This window comes from Haliotis asinina, chromosome 5, assembly GCF_037392515.1.
Source record: "Haliotis asinina isolate JCU_RB_2024 chromosome 5, JCU_Hal_asi_v2, whole genome shotgun sequence".
Lineage (NCBI taxonomy): Eukaryota > Metazoa > Mollusca > Gastropoda > Lepetellida > Haliotidae > Haliotis > Haliotis asinina.
Genome location: NC_090284.1, coordinates 230,126 through 252,174, shown reverse-complemented (window position 1 = coordinate 252,174; position 22,049 = coordinate 230,126). Strand labels below are relative to the sequence as shown.

The following is a 22,049-nucleotide window of genomic DNA, read 5'->3' as shown; positions in this document are numbered from 1 at the left end:
ATCCCTGTGATGGACATTACGGGTATCAATCCCTGTGATGGACATTACGGGTATCAATCCATGTGATGGACATTACGGGTATCAATCCCTGTGATGGACATTACGGGTATCAATCCCTGTGATGGACATTACGGGTTTCAATCCCTGTGATGGACATTACGGGTATCAATCCATGTGATGGACATTACGGGTATCAATCCCTGTGATGGACATTACGGGTATCAATCCCTGTGATGGACATTACGGGTATCAATCCCTGTGATGGACATTACGGGTATCAATCCATGTGATGGACATTAGGGTATCAATCCCTGTGATGGACATTACGGGTATCAATCCCTGTGATGGACATTACGGGTATCAATCCCTGTGATGGACATTACGGGTATCAATCCCTGTGATGGACATTACGGGTATCAATCCCTGTGATGGACATTACGGGTATCAATCCATGTGATGGACATTAGGGTATCAATCCCTGTGATGGACATTACGGGTATCAATCCCTGTGATGGACATTACGGGTATCAATCCCTGTGATGGACATTACGAGTATCAATCCCTGTGATGGACATTACGGGTATCAATCCATGTGATGGACATTACGGGTATCAATCCCTGTGATGGACATTACGGGTATCAATCCATGTGATGGACATTACGAGTTTCAATCCCTGTGATGGACATTACGGGTTTCAATCCATGTGATGGACATTACGGGTATCAATCCATGTGATGGACATTACGGGTTTCAATCCATGTGATGGACATTACGGGTTTCAATCCCTGTGATGGACATTACGGGTATCAATCCCTGTGATGGACATTACGGGTATCAATCCATGTGATGGACATTATGGGTATCAATCCCTGTGATGGACATTACGGGTATCAATCACTGTGATGGACAATACGGGTATCAATCCCTGTGATGGACATTACGGGTATCAATCCCTGTGATGGACATTACGGGTATCAATCCCTGTGATGGACATTACGGGTATCAATCCCTGTGATGGACATTACGGGTATCAATCCCTGTGATGGACATTACGGGTATCAATCCCTGTGATGGACATTACGGGTATCAATCCCTGTGATGGACATTGCGGGTATCAATCCATGTGATGGACACTATGGATAGCAATCCCTGTGATAGACATTGCGGGTATCAGTCCTTGTGATGGACATTCCTGATATGAATCCCTGTGATGGGGATACACACGCAGTGAGCCACGTCACTGTTAACCCCCAATCCATTAAATCTCTGTTCATGACAAAAATAACTTGTTATAAAGCTTACTCAGAATCATCACACTGTAAGTTTTAGAATATGACAGTATGACGAGATACTATAGTAATGATGGACACTAATGAAAGACAGTAACTGTGCTTCATATGAAGTTAAAACAAATTCAATTCATTCTATAATGAAAAGCCTGACTCACATAATTGATAATAGGAAATATCATTGATAAGAAAAATTATTAATGGTTATGAAAATATAAATTGTGCAAGTGATGATATACACTTGCATTCTTCTCACAAAATGTGCATGTTCAGGACATTGTTTTCTTAAAGGTCACATGCAACCAAAAAATCAAACATAATTAAAACACATTTATCACTTATTCATGACATATAATATACATTGCTGCTTTTAAAAAAACAAATAAACAAAATTATAAGCATACAATCGCGATTCAAAAAGGCAGTATTTTGTACTTGGGCTTACTTCCCCCGAAACGAAGCCCTCGGGAAACCGAACCCAGTCATAGCGGGTGGATATGCACTCAAAAGCAATGACGGCTTCCGATTGGCTATTTCATTTGCTGATATGCTGAGGGTTCATTGTGTGTACAGAAAGATGATCTGTTTGATGGGCATTTTAGAAGTATATCCAGTCACAAGAAAGTAAGATTCTTTATGGATAACAACTTCTTTTTGTGTACTTGATGCGTCGTTTCAGTATGGATTCATATATTGTTGTCAAACAAAATCATATACACTAAAAGAAGTCGTTATCCATGAAGAATGTATATAGAGATGTTAGGTTTGGAAAATACATGTTCTCTGAATTTGCGCTCGATCCAATCAAAACTCATGTCAGTAGAGATGGCAAACTACTGCGTGGCTGGAATCTGTCATTCGTCCAAGTACAAAGCAGAACTTGAAACTGACAAGAGTTTGCACCAGTTTCCGTCAGATCCAGTCATCCGAAAAAAATGAATGTAGTTTGTTTGCAACCCACAGACATAAAAACATGTCATGTGTATCACACGTGCCTAATTACATAATGTGGCAGACACGGGACTCGGGTGCACGAGTCATAAATCAACTTATTTTCTTTATGTCGTATAGTCTGATAGGTGTTAAGTTCAAATTGCACGTGGTCAATGATTGAAGCTGTGTATTGCATGCTGTCTTTAGCAGACAGGCAGGCAGACATATAGGTGTGAATAAACCAGACACTGAGCTTTCTCTGTGACAGAGACTGCTTACCACAATCAACAAGTTTTTTTACGTAACGAGTAGATTATTTACTTGTTTGTGTACACAACCAAGATTAGACTACAGCTCACGAACTCAGACGTTGGGCATGCATACTGTTCAAGCTCCGCGAACCTATTCACTGCGCATGCGTTATGGACGCAGCGCAGCACAGTTGTTGAAACCAGTTTTCCCCCAGCGCTGGGGGGAATTTAGTGAAACGTTTGAACTCTGATTGCGCTGGCTTTTTTTTTATCGCGTTTTTTTCAACTTTATAGGTTGAATTAGCATTTTTTATGATTTGTTTCGGTAAGTGCATACTGGAAGGTACCAGAATCTGCAAAGTTGTGTTTTACATTGCATGTGACCTTTAACAATCAGTAAAGAGCATGTCACCATTTACCATTCATCTGAAACATACTCATTCCTTTAAGTCATTTTGTAACTTTTGTTTGCAATTTACATTTCTGGTATTGATCAATATTTAGTTAACAACAATCAAACTATCACTACATATTCACGATGACGCGCCTGTGACTTTTCATCATGAACTGTGCACTATTTGGTTGTGCTTTTGTTGGGACATAGAGAATACTACACAAGGTATCATTACGTACAAATCATATGAAAAGAGTGTCCTTCCTGTGGTATCTGACTGAGCAGATACCATAGAAAAGTCATGAGTTTTGTATAATTCATATGTAATGAGACTGATTTACTAAGTATATATTGAGTTGTTACACCATCCTTTTCCAAGTATATATTGAACTGTTACACCTTCCTTTTACCAAGTATATATTGAGTTGTTACACCTTCCTTTTACCAAGTATATATTGAGTTGTTACACCAACCTTTTACCAGGTATATATTGAGTTGTTACACCATCCTTTTACCAAGTATATATTGAGTTGTTACACCACCCTTTTACCAAGTATATATTGAGTTGTTACACCATCCTTTAACCAAGTATATATTGAGTTGTTACATCTTCCTTTTAGATACCATGGGAAGGTTATGAGTTTCATATAATTTGTATGTAATGAGACAGAGTGTGGTATTTTATTTATTACCCAAGTCTAACATGCATTAAATTTACAAAATAACTTATTTTGTTATTTTTATGGTTTCAAATAGAAACCGGTTTTATAAAAGAGGTTGAGGGAGAATTGTGTACAGTAGAACACTTTTAGCATGGTGTCACACTGTAATGACATCACTACGTCTGCCCCTTTGGTAACCAACGTCACAATGCATGTCAGTTGTCATCGCCTCGAACAGCCTCGAACAGTAAACTACTCCATAGCACCATGTTTAATAGTTGGGAGTTGTGCCAATCAGCTGATATCACTGTTGGAAGCACTGAGTTCATTTTGTTTTGACAGATATAAAGCCTCAGTTATCACATTTACTGAGTTGTTACACCATGCTTTTACCAAGCATCTATTGAGTTGTTATACTTTCCTTTTACCGAGTATATATTGAGTTGTCACACCATTCTTTTACGAAGTATACATTGAGTTGCTATACCATCTTTCTATCAAGTATATATTGAGTTGATACACCATCCTGTCACCAAGTACAGGGTTTGTCAATCAATTTGTTATGATGAAAAAGATGACCCAAAGAACCAAATGATATTCTTGAGTGAGTTTAGCTTTATGCCGCATTTAGTAATATTCCAACTATATGGCGGCATTCTGTAAATAATCAATTCTGGACCAGACAATCCAGCGATCAACAGCATCAGCATGAAGCTGCAAAACTGGGAACCAATGACATGTGTCCACCAAGTCAGTGAATTTGACCAACCAATCCTGTTAGTTGCCTCTTATGACAAGCATGGGTTACTGAAGAGCAATATTTTAACCCAAATCTTCATGGGTACCACTTTGTATGAAGCACAGCTACCAACGGTACATTTGCAGAGAGATTAATGTGATGACAAGGGTATCAGTTCTCAAGTGTCTGTCCTCAGACAAGAAAATGATCCTCAGTTTTCCAAATAATAATTATCTTAGATTTAAATGATGAAAATAGTGGAAACATCTCACCTATACTGCATAGAATAACTTTGGTCTGAAAGAAAACATACATGTATGTGCTGAGACAAGAAGTATGAGTGGAACAGAGAGGGAGGCTAATATCACTGCCAGGATAGTGACGGAGCTATTTCACTAGTTACACACAGTCAGCTCACATAGTAAGCCTACTTTGCACTGAAACATTTATCTTACAGACTTCACAGAAAAGAAACTGACTTCTGTTGTGGCAAATATCACTACAATGAAGGTAACAGGAATTGTACATTACAACTTCCAGGCTTCAGGTAGTTTCCAACAAAGACGCTTATGTAATTTTCTGAATACAATTGATATTTTATACTTATCCTGACTCATGCTTTGCTTGTCTCCCTCTTCCATCCGAAGTGGTAGTGGAAACTTGAAATCCCTTGAAGCTCCCTTCTTCTGAAAAGGACGTAAAATCATACTCACCCAAGAGTACCCTCTGTTTACTCCTTATTTGGTGCCAATGTTGGTCACATGACCACCCTTATTTTTTCACTCCTTCCATAATTTAATAATAAGCTCAAACATAATGATTTGAAGGGAAATCCAAGTGACATGAAGGGAAGGTTGGAAGGGTTGCTCTCATAAGTCAGGATAAGTATAAAATATCAATATTATTCAGAAAAATACATATTTTTCCTTATCCTGAGTCATGCTTATTTGCTTGCAGTATCCACGGAAAAGGTGGTGGGTCATGCCTCTTCATGGATACTTCCTGCAAAACGTCCTGAACATCCCCCAGGGAACTATGAGGGCACTGTAATTCTCTTGGTTCTTTTTCCAAATTCTATCTGGTATCTTGAGGGGAGCCACACTATCTATTTGCTCTGACACCCACGTGTGGTCATGTCACTAATGTCTTGTTAATGTCATGAGTGATATATATATATATATATATATATATATATATATATATATATATATATATATATATCTCACTCATGCTAGTTTTGACGTGCACATGGACTCATGATAAGGGTGAGCCATTTTCAGTGCCTTTGAGGAACCATTGACTGTTGTGCTACAACAAGGACGAATTGAGATGTCTCTTGCCTGACGGCCTCTGTATCAACGTCTCTGAGACAAAATCGCCCTCCAGGATTGTTGTAACTGAGACATTTCCGAGTATAGAAGCCAGAGCTCTTACTTCAAGTGGATTGGAAGCTTGTGGTGGCTCAAGTCATGCTTCATATGCACTTACATTAACGGTTCTCATCCAGAGTGATTACTGTCGTTCATGAGGTTTCTGTAGATGTCTCTGTAGACAGTGCTGTGAATAGAGACTTAAATTTCCACCTAATTGTCTGTGTCCGTTATATATAAATCTTGAGAGCTCTTACTGGACACAGAGACAAATCCTGCATATCATATGGTTTGAGCACTGTAGATAACGCCAGAATGTGAAATTGTCTATCAGGTTGTCCTCGCAAATGATTTTCAGCAATGAAATCCCAGTGTAATCCCAAATGAACCATGTCAAACTGAGTTCACGCAAAATCCAATGCATGAATTTCTGACATCAGAGGTGTATAAAGTAGTATATAAAATAGGAGTTCTGGCCCACCCCAAATATAAGCCTCTGTTTATGGAATAGAGGGTTTTGACCTTTATTTCGACCTGCAGTTTTGGACTTTGCCGAAATAAATCTCTATTTATGGAAACGAACCTTAAACCGGGGTATGTACAACAGCGGTTCTGTCTCAACCAAACAGAGGCTAAAAAAATCGGGGTATGTAGCGGTTTTGTGCCCATGGGGTATGTAGCAGTGTCCACACCAATATAAGCCTCTATTTATAATACAGAGGCTTAAAACTGGGGCATGTAATAGAGGTTTGGGGCCATGCTGCTATAAGCCTCTACTTAGGAAATTGAGGCCTCTTTTCCCAGGTTAGGGAGACCTGGTGGTCCAATTAGAGAAGTGCCACCCCAGTGACACACTTGAGTATAGCAATGGAGTTATACTATGAAACGTGGGGGAGGTATTCCCGCTGGAGCAAATTCAAGTTGTATGCGGGATGTATCCAGACATGGATAGGCTGCCCCGCATGCTCAAGAAGGGGAGGGGCAGCCCCGGTGCTCCTGACATCTAGGGGGCAACCTCGGATGCTCCTGGTATGGAGGGGGCACCGATGAGGACAGACGGGCCCTTGTACCGCATGCAGTATGTGGCCCTGGGCCGGGGTTTGGTTGAGTGAGTCCGGGAGACCCCGGTAATCGCCCCATAAATATAAGCCTCTGTTTATGAAATATAGGCCCCATTTTCACCAGAAGTGTAAAAAAAATTCTGTCCAAAGCGGTTTTTGACCATGCCCATATGAGCCTCTATGTAGGAATAGAGGCCTCTTTTCCCCAGCTAGGGATACACGGTGGTACAATTACAGAAGTGACACCCCTGGCGTATACATTTTAGTATTGCAATGCCTACTGCCCAAGAGCTTAAACAGATTGCACAAGAACAAGTTGTAGAGGGTTACTCCCGAATGAAGAGATCTCAGCTGTTGAAACTACTTGACATACAACCTCCTCCCACTGTGCAACAACTCAAAGACGAAGTGAAACTTATGAAGTTTTTCCCATATGAGGAAAGACCAGATCCTTGAACTGCTGAACCAACACATAGTAATCGATCTACAGTTTGTGCACTGTGCTTGTGCATGCTAACCCAAGGAACTAAACAAGCTGGGGAGCCTCAAATTTCAAATCTTGATGAAAATGTCGCTCGCTAAACAGTCGGCAGACAGCACCATCAAGCACATTCATACTTACTTCAGAGGCAGACAAGGAGTTGTGACTGAGCCCAAGACTATAGACGAGTCCATCAACACCTCATTTCAGCAAACCTGGAACACTACATGCACATGGGTTCCGGATGGGCCATGGATAAAATCGATAAGGTCTACCTGGATGTAGCCAACTATGTACCGTTCAAAGGTGGAGCGTATATAGACTTGGGCCCCCTACGTCAAAAACAGAGGCAACAACTGCATGAGGGTAGTGATCAGATCCACCTTGTATCCAGCCAATGCAAATTAGGAGAGACTTTTCAGCTATCCCGGAGATGACTGGCTCAACTGGCACGGTATAGATGAACCCACCCCCATATCTCAGGTCACCAAAGTGGAAAAACAGAACCCTCATATAGCCATCAACATCTTCAGGCTAAAAGGGAAGACAACGATTGTACACAGGATCAACCCGAGGGCTCTATGATGATCAATATATTCATGATCCAGCAAGGTCAGAAGTACCACTACGCCTGGATAAAACACTTCAGCAGGCTGCTGTATAACCAGTTGAAATATGAGGGGAAAAACACTCCTGTGAATGGTGCCTGCATGGCTTCACATGGGCCAACCTGCTGGAATCACACCGAGAGGACTGCCTAGGCATAGGGCAAACGGCCAAGGAAGGTGATAACGTCTTAAAATTCGATAACCACAAGAACCGGATGCCTGTTCCCTACATCATCTACGCCGACTTCGAAGCTCTCATCAAGCACATCGACAGCACCAATGATCTGCCCAAGGCAAGAGCTTCATGTACAAAATGCAGGAGCATGAGGCCTGTGGGTTCGGGTACGTGGATGTTCGATGCGATGGGCAAACAAACGTTCCAGTCATCTACAGGGGTCCCAACACAGCTAAAAAGTATGTAAAGCATTTGCAGCAGGAAGAAAAAATCATCAGGAAAAAGTTGTACACTGCTGCTCCCATGTGTATGACTACAACTGACCAGCAAGCTCACAATACCGCTCATGTAGAGGTGCAGCCCATAACGTGTGCAACCTCAAACTCAAAATCAACCCCAAAACCATCCAAACCCCCATGGTCTTCCACATCCTGAAAGGGTAAAATGCTAACTTGATCAAACTTACAGCCAGCTCAGTGTACAACCAGAGCAAGACATTCGCCGACGATTTGGTGGCCCTGCACATGAGGAAGAGCCACATCAAATTTGACTGATGTACGACTTTAAAAACCTGATGTACTACTTTTACTACAACCAGCTTAAGATACAGTACAGCGACAGCTGCGAGGTGCTGTACAAAGACATGGACTCCCTGCTGATGGAGATTTGAACCGTGGATGTGTATGAGGACATGAAGAAACGCATCCATTTGTACAACACCAGTGACTATCCCAAAGACCATGCCATGCACAGCCATGTAAGAAAAAAAGTTCTTGGTAAGATGAAGGACGAAAGTGCAGGTACACCCATCGCTGAATAAGTTGGCTTGAGGCCCAAGATATACTCCATCCTGAAAGCTGACAACGGTGAGATCTGGAAGAAGGCGAAGGGGGCAAGAGATATGTGGTGGAACAAGAATCAAACACCAGATTCAAGGAAGGTCTCATCAGGGCCAGGGGCCCGCTCTCTCAAACACCAAATGAATACACTGAGAAGTGACACAGTATATATGGACCTGCGATAAACAAAACATCCCTGTCACCGATGGACATGAAACGTTGGATAACCAACGATGGAGTCACCACTTACGCGTATGGGCACAAAAAAATGTGAACTAAAAAATACCCATATATACACGATGGCACTGCATAAAAAGAAATTTGAAAACATTCATTACAGCCTGAATGGGTACTTGAAAGGCGTGAGTGCCATACGTAAGCTTGCCGAAATGGCTAGAGTATCACAAGACAAAGCAAAAGTGCGCTGGAAAAGCAAGCCCTGTGGCAAACCTACCTACTGGCACTGTGCCACTTGCCTAGACAAAAGTTCAGTGTGTCGACACCCAATAGCGTTTACCAGGCCAACCTCCTGTTTCTGACTCATGACATGGTGAGGCATAAGATGTACAAGTACGCTTAAACCATCTTTGAAATTGCCAGCTGCTACAAAGAAGCCAAACCCTTGATCGCAAAGGATTCGGCCTAAGTAGCCCCCAGATTCGAATGCATATACAAGCGCAGTACACTGACGTGGTTCACAGAGTTACAAGTCGATCCTGGACAGGAGTTAATGGGTGCCGTGTCACAACTGCCAGCCAAGCATGATACGAGGGTCTGAAGTGGCGCGGCCGGGGCCCATTGCAGCCCAGGCAACGTCGAGAGATTCAACCAGACATTGACTGAGCGCATGTTCAGGCACCAGTACGTGCAGGAAATAAGTAAAAATAGCCAAACTTGTACTATTTGAAAGACGGGCAGCCGAGAGGGTTCATCAGAAAGGAATTCTTGGTCATACCTCATGACACAAAGTTGCTGTGGAATAAGGCTACCCATAGAGTCTGTTCCCTAAGGTCTTTCAACACAGAGTTGAACTGCATCAGCAACCAAATGCTGTGTTTGGCATGCCGGGGAAAACACTAAGTACAATGGCATGTTTCTCTTTTTTTTTCTCTCTATTAGCTCAGCAGTCATCCAGTATGAACAGCATTCACTGTCGTTAGGTGTACACACGACTGGTGTGGTCATTTAACGTGAGCTCGTACTCAAGCCTATCGCACAGCGTCGCCTGGTAGAAAGGTGCGTGCCCCGTGAGCAAGTTGAAGTTGAGCAGCACGCAGAACCCATTCCCTTGTGTTTGGGTGATGGCTCGTTCTGAAGCCGGAATCTTGCTGACCTGGTCTTGCGTGAAGAGATACCCTGCTTGCAACCCTACTGCCTTTCTGTTGTGTTAACAGATTCTTTGATACACACAGTTATTGCGTTTGCCCTTGTCTTTTCAAGAGGTCCATGTAGCAGTGGTACACGTCACTGTTGTCTATGCTCAAAGGATCTAGCCTTATTCCGTATGACATTGTCATATTTATACAAACATATATACAATAAGATATATAAGTTTAATAATTTAATATGGCTGACTACGATGATATCCAGGAGGACGGGGGTGACACCACTATGCCCCTTTCACCAGTATGCATGGGTGGTGGTATGTGGGAGATGTTAACATCGGGGTTGACGCTCACCACTTTTCCAATATTCCTTGGACTGTATCACCGCCTGACATTGAGATTGTGAAAAGAATCAAACTCCTGAGGGCCAGACAACACCAGTATCATGTTTACTCTGCTTATGTGCGGGTGGGTGTTGACTCACACACCAATCTGCACGGGGTCACCAAGACCAATTATATCTTGTAATGTATAGTGTATAATATACACACAGCATGGGGCTGTACCCAGTCGCAGATGAAGTAGCAAAGGCAATGGAAACCGTAAACAGGTTTTGGCTGAAACGGTTATGTGACGTAAAACGCCAGCTAGAACAAGACTGTGATATACATGCAGCGCTGTAGAAGAAATACCATAGAGTTTTCCGCTTCGTGGATGGAGCTGATACCACCCTTATGGCAACTAGCAAGTTATGGCAACTAGCATTAGATAAGGAGCAGTAGGAATGTGGTTGGTGATGACTATCGTAGCCGCACCCATGGTGCTAGGCATTGAAATAACAGCTGGGCTGTCAGGGTTGATGTTAAGTTTGCATCTCACAGATTACATTGTGATAGACCGTATTTCCAATAAAATCTCAGAGGAAGAGTTTCATTTGGTCCTCTCTGAACTCACAAAATACCACAGAATGAAGCACAGCGAGTCCAAGAAACAGGTCTTTCTCATGGTCCTCCCACAAGTAAAGTCAATGCTCCTGGGGAATAGGAAGGAAGTAGGATGCTATATGAGTGTAGATCTGGGTCATAGGCGATCCTATGGTGGCTGTTTGTTATGTAACTATAAATGTCCATTTCCTATTTGTGTATCATGTGCGATACCTGGAACCTTCCATGAACAAACACATGCGCCTTATTCGTCATTTGTTTACTCACTCAGCTCCCGATGATACAAGATTAGATACTGTAAAAAGCGGCCTGCAAATGACTATATCGATGCTTGTACTGTTGAATAAATTATCTCCAATCCAGTTGCTGTCATCTTGGCCCTGAGTCTAGTCTTTTGTTTGGCTTTGCCACGAACCATGAGCGCTACCAGTCTGTCTCGCTTGTCATCGTTTTGTTCACCCTCATGAAGCATTTCTTTGAGCAGTTTGTCACACTCCATCTTGTAATATAATAATCAGTTTTCGATTCTCAAAATGTAAAATCTGATACACACGTAACATAGCAAGATAAAGGTAAAGTCGACATTGTTCACTGGTTCCCTTGAAACTTTACACCGTTGCCAGTTTTAATAGGGTCTAGATATCGTTTTCACTACTGTAGCAAGTATAGATGGGGACGAGTTCAGGAGGAAATGACGACATGAACAGGTTCCAGACTTCTTTTGTGCTATATAGGCGAAGCCCAGCTTTGGAGGATAGTGCAATCTCGGAATAGACTTGTTAAACCAAGATTATTTGGCTCAGTCCCTGGTAGTTCAATCAGTTAGTGGTGCAGCTCATTATGTATAGTTTGCAGGGGCTATTCATGTGGGCTCTCTATCCTGCTGTTGCCTCAGTGGATTCCTTGCAACTTTGTGTGTTGTGAGTTGTCTCGGTAAGGGATCAGGATCATATCAGGTGGGTACCTGAAGGGGGGGGCACTCTTGCGAGAGATGGCAGCTGACGCAATTCCCCTTGGGAAAAGCACATCATCATCTTTTGATTTCACCTTTGTGGCTGCCGGGGACATTTTACTACTTTTTAAAACCTATCTTTCTTTCTATAGGTCGGTGTCAAGTGATCTCAATAGCTGAGGTCTCCTCATTCGGGAGTAACCCTCTACACCTCATTCTCGTGCAATCCGTTTAAGCTCTCAGACAGTAGCCATTGCTATACTCAAGTGCATACACCTGGGTGTCACTTCTCTAATACCACCACCGGCTAGGGACAGAACCACCCCCAACTTAACGAGTAGGCCCCGGCTAAACTCCGAAGCCGTGCCTGCCCTGCAAGCACCAACCCTGTCCTGCAAGTCCAGTTTTAAGCTTCTATTCTACTAATAGAGGGTTAAAACCCATTTCAAGGATCACCTGTTGAAGCAGCTTGTCTTCCCTCATACAGGAATAAAGTTCTAACCCCAGCTCTTTCGCTTTGTCCTTGAGTTCTGGCATAGTGGGAAGGAGTGGCATGCCGAGTAATGCCAGCAGCTCCTCCCTCTACACAGTATTCTCATACAATCCGTTTGAGCTCTGGGGCACTAGACCTTGCTATACTCAAGTGAAAATACCTGGGCTCTTGGTCAGTAGCCATTGCTATACTCAAGTGTATACATCTGGGGTGTCACTTCTCTAATTGGACCACTGGGTGTCCCTAGCCGGGAAAAAGGGGCCTCTCTTTCCTAATTAGAGGCTTATATTGGTGTGGCTTTAAACCTTTAAACCTTCCACAGTCGCGGTGGCTGAGCAGGCTAGGCGGCTGACTTTGTGTGCTGGCGATTAGGTGCCTGACTCTGAGGGTGCGGGTTCGAATCCCGGATGGGACTCAACCGAAAAAGTACTAGAATTTGTACTTTACTAAGAAAGTGAAATCCCAAATATGACATATGTAACATTGGAAGGGTTGCTACATCTGTAGATGACTTCCTGAAATGAGAACATTATGCATTGTACACAGTGTGCAATCTCTTCAGGACCAATCAGATTCTAGTTTTCACATCATCAGTGTTGCCATCAAATGATTACCGTAAAATCTTGTGCAGTCGGTGATTTCCTTGTTAATTTCGGGCTTGTCCATAACTTCCCTGTTCAGCTTGTTTGAGATACAAGTGTGAGCACGTGTATAAGTGACTGAGTACAAGCGCTTAATACTAATGCAGGTAGGCTGTCCTGGCAATTGTGGAGTCGTTCTTCAACTGACCATAATACTGTTGTTATTCTATTCATACATTGTGAAGTAATTGCCACACTTCCTTCACGATGGTAAAAGACTGTAAAACACTGGTTTCCATCTGAAGTAAATAAAATAGATAAACCTGGCATTTTCTGGCGTTAAACGGCGACATTGGTGTGGCCCTCCCTCACTCATCAGTCAAGTAGAACAATTCCCATTTCCCTGATGTGTCTGAGCATTCATGCACACATGAAGGATGTAAATCCATTATCGAAGGTGATGAGAAGCTGTACCTAAAAACATAGCATCTGGATGAAGCTTGCGCGGAACCCTTCCTGCTAAAGAGCTGAAGGTGCTTGAGTGCAGTTGCCAAGTTGATTGTACAGTAAATTTCCATGCGTTGAAAGACAGGTTGTCATCTATCCCTGTCCGATGAGTCATCTTCTGCGAGTGAATTCGTGAGTTGTCCGAAAGGGTTTGCTGAACAATGTGCCTACACCGAACATCGGAGATCTTCCTGTATTCAAATACAATTGTAGATTCCTTAGATGGAAAATCTTGAACCAAATCATTAGCTATCCATGAAGTTACTTCCATATTGGAGAAAATAATGTGCACTTCTTCATCCAAGAATCTATCTAACATGTCATGTCATGACAACATGTATTGCTATGTGATTTCCTGCACAGTGATGAATAATTGTAATTAACTTCTGTTGGCAAAACCTCCATGTGTTTGTGCACCTTCTATCCTGCATGAATCTTCAAGCTGATAATTCCTTGATGAAGGCGTAAATCCTCAACTGGTAGTTCCTACTCATCTCTGTTCACAAAGTATCTTTCCATCATTGAGAAATCCTCCTACAGTGAAGGGTATCAGCGATATCCAAATCAGAAGGTGAAGATGATACATAACGCTGTCGATGACATTCATGCAACTTTTCTTCTGAAAATAAGATGTGCCTTCGTGCAAGAAGACCTTTGTCTTCGTGACAGCCCTCTCTTCCATAAAGCGTTGGTCCATTAAAGACTCATTAAAGAGTCCGCGGTCAAATTCCTGCGCTGAACATGCAGACAAAAGGTGAGTATTTTTACTGATGTCTCTTCTGAACTCCGATGTAGGTACGCTGGGTTGGCAGATCTGCCATCCTTTGTCGAAGGTGCCTGTGCCAAAGGCATATCATCCGGTGATTTATGTTGCATAACAGTCCTAGTCTTCGTGGCAGGATTTGATCTGTTGATGATAGGTACTTCTGGTAGAATTATAGGAGATTCATCAAAAATTTCTGCTTCACTCGGAGACACAATATCCTGTGCCAAGGAATGAGCCTTCGTCATGGATGATGACGATGTCTTCTTCTGTGACGAAGACGATTTAGATCGCTTACTCTGTGATACTGGTGATTCCTCGACATGGATCTCTTCTTAGTGGGTGCAGTGTCTGTCACCAGTCACATTACTGAGACATCTCACTAGAGTTACAAACATCAGATGGAGCAATCACTGTTTTTGTCACCAGTCACATTACTGAGACATCTCACTAGAGTTACAAACATCAGATGGAGCAATCACTGTTTTCAGCACAATCATTTGCTTTACCCGACGTGACTAATGGATACTGTGTTACTTTGTTCTCTGCATTTCTAAGAATAGTCTATAAATAATGATTAAAATCATCAGACGATAAATGTCGACAAAGATCACAGAGGACATCAGAAGCACAGACCGTAATGTGGATGTACTCCATGAGGATCAGAGGCTGACAACCGGTATCTACAACTCAGGGTTAGGGTTAGGGTTAGGGTTAGCTGACAACCGGTATCTACAACTCAGGGTTAGGGTTAGCTGACAACCGGTATCTACAACTCAGGGTTAGGGTTAGGGTTAGGGTTAGCTGACAACCGGTATCTACAACTCAGGGTTAGGGTTAGCTGACAACCGGTATCTACAACTCAGGGTTAGGGTTAGCTGACAACCGGTATCTACAACTCAGGGTTAGGGTTAGCTGACAACCGGTATCTACAACTCAGGGTTAGGGTTAGCTGACAACCGGTATCTACAACTCAGGGTTAGGGTTAGCTGACAACCGGTATCTACAACTCAGGGTTAGGGTTAGCTGACAACCGGTATCTACAACTCAGGGTTAGGGTTAGCTGACAACCGGTATCTACAACTCAGGGTTAGGGTTAGCTGACAACCGGTATCTACAACTCAGGGTTAGGGTTAGCTGACAACCGGTATCTACAACTCAGGGTTAGGGTTAGGGTTAGGGTTAGGGTTAGCTGACAACCGGTATCTACAACTCAAAGGGTTAGGGTTAGGGATAGGGTTAGGGTTAGGGTTAGCTGACAACCAGTTAGGGTTAGGGTTAGGGTTAGCTGACAACCGGTATCTACAACTCAAAGAAGTTTTTCATCAAAATGCCAACAAAGTATGAATCATGATTACATGTTGTAAACACAAATAAAATATGTAATTTATACACAAAATTTTTATATTGAACAATTAAATATACAGACCAAAAACCATATACAGAAAAATTTGGATCAAAGACTGAAATGAACCAGAGAAAAGTGTCGTATAGGGACCCCAAGTTGCCAACACAACTTTCCTGCTGGGAAAAAAAGGAGAGAGTGACAAATATGCCTGGTCATGTGACCAATGTTGGTGCCAAATATAGAGATAACAGAGGTTACTCAGGCGTGAGTATGATTTTACGTCCTGTTTTGAAGCAGGGAACTTCAAGGGATTTCAAGTTTCCACTAAAACTTCGGATGGAAGAGGGAGACGAGCAACAAGCAGGAGTCAGGATAAGTATGAAACATCAATTTTATTAAAAAACTTACATTTTGTAACTGTCTCTCTTGGAAGCTTGTTAAAAATGAATTAACTACCTGAAGCCTGGAAGTTGTAATGTATAATGTTACCTTCATTGCAGTGATGTTATCTATAACAGAAGTGAGTTTCTTCGCTGTAAATCGAACCCCAAATTTATCTGTCAATGTACCTGTAGTTTCCAGTTCAAATATTGTTCACAAACATGTATTCATGCACAAAGTCTACTGTTATCGCTAATCTATTTAATGCTAATGAAACAAACAATCCTCCAACATGTGTCATTGCTGATGTTAAAATTAACAGATTCTCTAAATAACCAGCAGTGTATGTATTTATGGAATTACAATGACTTCCTTTAGTGTATGTCTGAAGAACACACTTACCGCTGGGTCACTGCATTACAATGTCCCCAGGAAGGTGAAACAAATCAAAACTTCATAATATGACTTTATAGGGAAATTACGGAAATTTATGACTTTATAAGGAAATTAAGGTTCACAGTGTTTATACTCCTGGTCACCAGCATTGTCTGAAAAACATGTCTTAATGGCCTGTCACTCACCTCCTCTGCTGACGGCGAGTGGAACACGTGGCACACAAACCTTTTCGCCAAGTTACAAGTTGTCTCTCTGAAACATCCCAAGCATACACATTCCAGTTGGCAAAGGTCACAGTCAGACAATAATCAAACTTACATCCAAGATTAATAAATCTTTTTCTGGTACATACCTTCTCAAAACAAATTCAAGCCTCTAACAAAGCTGTGGCTGCTGTAAGCATGGTACTGATAGTACTACGGTGGAGATTACTGTAGGCATGTTACTGACAGTTGTGATTGAGGTTACAGTAGGCATGTTACTGACAGCTGTGATTGAGGTTACAGTAGGCATGTTACTGACAGCTGTGATTGAGGTTACAGTAGGCATGTTGCTGACAGCTGTGATTGAGGTTACAGTAGGCATGCTACTCACTCTGTTACAATTACAATGGAGATTACTGTAGGCATCCTTCTCACCTGGCTATGATGGAGATTACTGTAGGCATCCTTCTCACCTGGCTATGATGGAGATTACTGTAGGCATCCTTCTCACCTGGCTATGATGGAGATGACTGTAAGCATGCGACTACGCTGGAGATTACTGAAGGCATGCTACTCACCCAGCTGTGATGGAGATGACTGTAGGTATCCTATTCACCCTGTTACAATGGAGATTACTGTAGGTATGCTACTCACCCAGCTGTGATGGAGATGACTGTAGGTATCCTATTCACCCTGTTACAATGGAGATTACTGTAGGCATGCTAGTCACCCAGCTGTGATGGAGATGACTGTAGGTATCCTATTCACCCTGTTACAATGGAGATTACTGTAGGCATGCTACTCACCCAGCTGTGATGGAGATGACTGTAGGTATCCTATTCACCCTGTTACAATGGAGATTACTGTAGGCATGGTACTCACCCAGCTGTGATGGAGATGACTGTAGGTATCCTATTCACCCTGTTACAATGGAGATTACTGTAGGCATGCTAGTCACCCAGCTGTGATGGAGATGACTGTAGGTATCCTATTCACCCTGTTACAATGGAGATTACTGTAGGCATGGTACTCACCCAGCTGTGATGGAGATGACTGTAGGTATCCTACTCACCCTGTTACAATGGAGATTACTGTAGGCATGCTAGTCACCCAGCTGTGATGGAGATGACTGTAGGTATCCTATTCACCCTGTTACAATGGAGATTACTGTAGGCATGCTACTCACCCAGCTGTGATGGAGATGACTGTAGGTAGCCTACTCACCCTTTTACAATGGAGATTACTGTAGGTATGCTACTCACCCAGCTGTGATGGAGATGACTGTAGGTATCCTATTCACCCTGTTACAATGGAGATTACTGTAGGCATGCTAGTCACCCAGCTGTGATGGAGATGACTGTAGGTAGCCTATTCACCCTGTTACAATGGAGATTACTGAAGGCATGCTAGTCACCCAGCTGTGATGGAGATGACTGTAGGTATCCTACTCACCCTGTTACAATGGAGATTACTGTAGGCATGCTACTCACCCAGCTGTGATGGAGATGACTGTAGGTATCCTATTCACCCTGTTACAATGGAGATTACTGTAGGCATGCTAGTCACCCAGCTGTGATGGAGATGACTGTAGGTAGCCTACTCACCCTGTTACAATGGAGATTACTGTAGGCATGCTACTCACCCAGCTGTGATGGAGATGACTGTAGGTAGCCTACTCACCCTGTTACAATGGAGATTACTGTAGGCATGCTAGTCACCCAGCTGTGATGGAGATGACTGTAGGTAGCCTATTCACCCTGTTACAATGGAGATTACTGTAGGCATGCTACTCACCCAGCTGTGATGGAGATGACTGTAGGTATCCTATTCACCCTGTTACAATGGAGATTACTGTAGGCATGCTACTCACCCTGTTACAATGCAGATTACTGTAGGTATGTTACTCACCCTTTTACAATGGAGATTACCGTAGGCATGCTACTCACCCAGCTGTGATGGAGATGACTGTAGGTAGCCTACTCACCCTTTTACAATGGAGATTACTGTAGGTATGCTACTCACCCAGCTGTGATGGAGATGACTGTAGGTATCCTATTCACCCTGTTACAATGGAGATTACTGTAGGCATGCTAGTCACCCAGCTGTGATGGAGATGACTGTAGGTAGCCTATTCACCCTGTTACAATGGAGATTACTGAAGGCATGCTAGTCACCCAGCTGTGATGGAGATGACTGTAGGTATCCTACTCACCCTGTTACAATGGAGATTACTGTAGGCATGCTACTCACCCAGCTGTGATGGAGATGACTGTAGGTATCCTATTCACCCTGTTACAATGGAGATTACTGTAGGCATGCTAGTCACCCAGCTGTGATGGAGATGACTGTAGGTAGCCTACTCACCCTGTTACAATGGAGATTACTGTAGGCATGCTACTCACCCAGCTGTGATGGAGATGACTGTAGGTAGCCTACTCACCCTGTTACAATGGAGATTACTGTAGGCATGCTAGTCACCCAGCTGTGATGGAGATGACTGTAGGTAGCCTATTCACCCTGTTACAATGGAGATTACTGTAGGCATGCTACTCACCCAGCTGTGATGGAGATGACTGTAGGTATCCTATTCACCCTGTTACAATGGAGATTACTGTAGGCATGCTACTCACCCTGTTACAATGCAGATTACTGTAGGTATGTTACTCACCCTTTTACAATGGAGATTACCGTAGGCATGCTACTCACCTAGCTATGATGGACATTACTGTAGGCATGATACTCACCCCGTCACAATGGAGATTTCTGTAGGCATGGTACTCACCCAGCTGTGATGGAGATTACTGTGGGCATGACTCACCTATTACAATGGAGATTACTGTAGGCATGGTACTGACCTAGCTATGGTGGAGATTACTGTAGGTATGCTACTCACCCGGCTATGTAACCAAAGTGCTGTAAGTAGTCTGTCCGCCGGCCACATGCTGACACCTCTGTGTAAGAGTGGTTGAGTAATATCTGCAACAGTGATACAAACACAACAATGAACATGTCTGTGATGTGCTATAGTCGATTTGGCTCAAAAGCAGACAGATGAATTGCAGTCTACCTCAAAAACTATTAAACATAAAATACTCAATGAAATGCTAATCATAATCAAAACATAATACCAAGTCTGAGGGGTTTTTTTTGCAGAATTTGTCCTAAAAAATAAAAAAGGTGCTTAGCAAACTAACACAAACATATTTACACAGTTCAATGTTCATTACGCAGAGAATTATGAATTTCACTTCTAAATGCCCTTCAAAGACTTAACACAGAAGCGGCTTTTATATATAGAACAGGGATTAAGTAAGACAACATAAGAGAATGCATTAAAGGGATTAACAACAACAACAATGGGATAGGAAATAATACAATAACAACGACAGGTAATAACACAATAACAACTGGGAGGAAACTAGAGTAGAACATGGGGTGGGCAAAAATACAATGACAGTGGGAGGATGAGGGGTAAACATAGGGTGGTCATGTGATCAAGTCCACTACAAAAAAACAGAAAAAAATGTCACACAACCTGTGATTGTGAACGGTGCATCGGGTTGGGAATAACCTCAATCAGTCCTTTATACACAGTTGAAGTCAACCAAGAACTTCTCTAAAGACAACCTTGACATGAGTGTGTTGAAATCTGACATAACCTACCTTGCCAGTCTCTGTGATGGTGACGATGATGCCTGTCTCAGATGTCTCCACTGTCACTCCCTAGCAACAATGACAACACATCAGGTCCACTCTGGTTATCATACAACCAACGATAGCTCCAAGCAGGCATGTTGGTTAACGTGTGTCACATGTTAGACCCTTCTGACATACTGGCTACTGTGTGAAAACCCTCCTGGGGACTATCACATTAAATCACTACACACAAGTGGGCATAAATTTTCAACTGAAGGAAAAAAAGTTCTGTGGATAGTCAGCTTCTTCATGGGTGTAATGTTTCGATGTAGGTAATAACACCCTTATCAAGCAAGTGATACATAGAGTTATAACTTGGAGAATATATGCATAGCTGCTAGTGGGTATATACAGTTGACAAGGCTGATATACACTGGATTGCTGGTGAGTGATTTGAGCAGAATAGATTGATGTACAGAGTAAAAGTGATTAAAACAACATGTTGAATGAGTTTATACAATAGCTAAGTTGACGTACACTGAGATGGTTGAAGAGAGCAGCTTGATGTACATATTGATTGGTTGTGATTACAATACACAAAAGGGAGCATGGAAGTCAGTGGATGGGGTATGGGTGGATTACTGGTGATCTTTCATTAGGTGGTAATAGGCTGATGAGATAAAATAAGTTCATCATGTGGGGTTGAAGGGCAGGATTTCTATGGCTTCTAGAGGTTTCTTAATCTTAGTCTGGGCGGTTGTTTTCAAGGATTTGGATGTTGTCCCACAGGATGACATGGTCAGGGTTGGCTGGGGGTGGATTTAGAGTCTTTTTTCTGAACTGAAGTTTTGTGTTCTTTAATTCGTAGTGGGAAAGGATGGGACTTTCCACTTATATAAAACTCTCCACATTGGCAATTTATCTGGTAGACTACTACTGTCTTCTTTAGTTGTTGATGGGGGTTTGCCTGTGGCTTGGAGGAGGTTTTGGATGGACTTGCCTTCTTGGAACAGAACATCTATACCTGCTTGCTGCTGAAGGAGGCATCTTATGTGGTGGTTGACCGCTGGGACATATGGGATACTTATTACGAAGGGTACTTGTCCAAAGGGTGATTTATCACTTGTGTTAAGGGTGGATGTAACTGAAAGATTTAACTGTTTTGGGTTGCGATCCATATTTGTTATGCCCAAGGGGGAAAGGGGGATAACTCCAAAGGTGGGAACTGCAGTTTGGCCATGTGCTTCGCTGTGGTGAATCAATGAAAAGCAATGAAGACAATTTAATGGGTTTACAGATTTTGTAAGCATAATTTGTACTTAAAAATAATGCAGAACACAGCATAAATATATCACAGTTACATAATATACATCAACTTGTTAAATTAAGAATGTGCAGTTATTTCCAGGTTAGGAACATAAGGGTTGGTCTGAAAGGCTGTCACACGTTTCATGAGCATATCTTTTGCTTGACTGGTATTTGAACCGTATCCTCATATTTCAGGTTTTCTGGAAGTGTAGGGGTTTGTTTTGTTCTTGCAGAAACAATATACAACCTTGTCATTAATAAATTAATCAAATATTTCATGTTTAACAATGTTGCATTGCACAAGTATTTGTAATGTTACTTCTAGCAACTAGAGATAAATTAAAAGCATTTCGTCCACAAAAACATAATCTCAGGATGCTTTATTTACCAACAAACATTAAATGCAGTT

At 42.3% G+C, this 22,049-nt stretch overlaps 1 protein-coding gene across 6 annotated transcripts in view; it reads right to left on the bottom strand.

Moving 5' to 3' along the window:
- LOC137284447 (uncharacterized) overlaps positions 1 to 22,049 on the bottom strand; it is a 133,392-nt gene that overhangs the window by 26,657 nt on the left and 84,686 nt on the right. For 3 of the 6 annotated variants that reach the window (XM_067816251.1, XM_067816252.1, XM_067816250.1), the window contains exons 16-19: positions 20,360 to 20,419; positions 19,590 to 19,672; positions 16,679 to 16,745; positions 4,542 to 4,566 (exon numbers count right to left, since the gene is read on the bottom strand). In XM_067816251.1, the coding sequence (XP_067672352.1) occupies positions 4,542 to 4,566; positions 16,679 to 16,745; positions 19,590 to 19,672; positions 20,360 to 20,419 (235 nt within the window). Of the gene's footprint in view, positions 1 to 4,541; positions 4,956 to 16,678; positions 16,746 to 19,589; positions 19,673 to 20,359; positions 20,420 to 22,049 lie in introns of those variants that run through there. The other 3 variants (XM_067816249.1, XM_067816253.1, XR_010956904.1) reach the window with 2 other exon arrangements.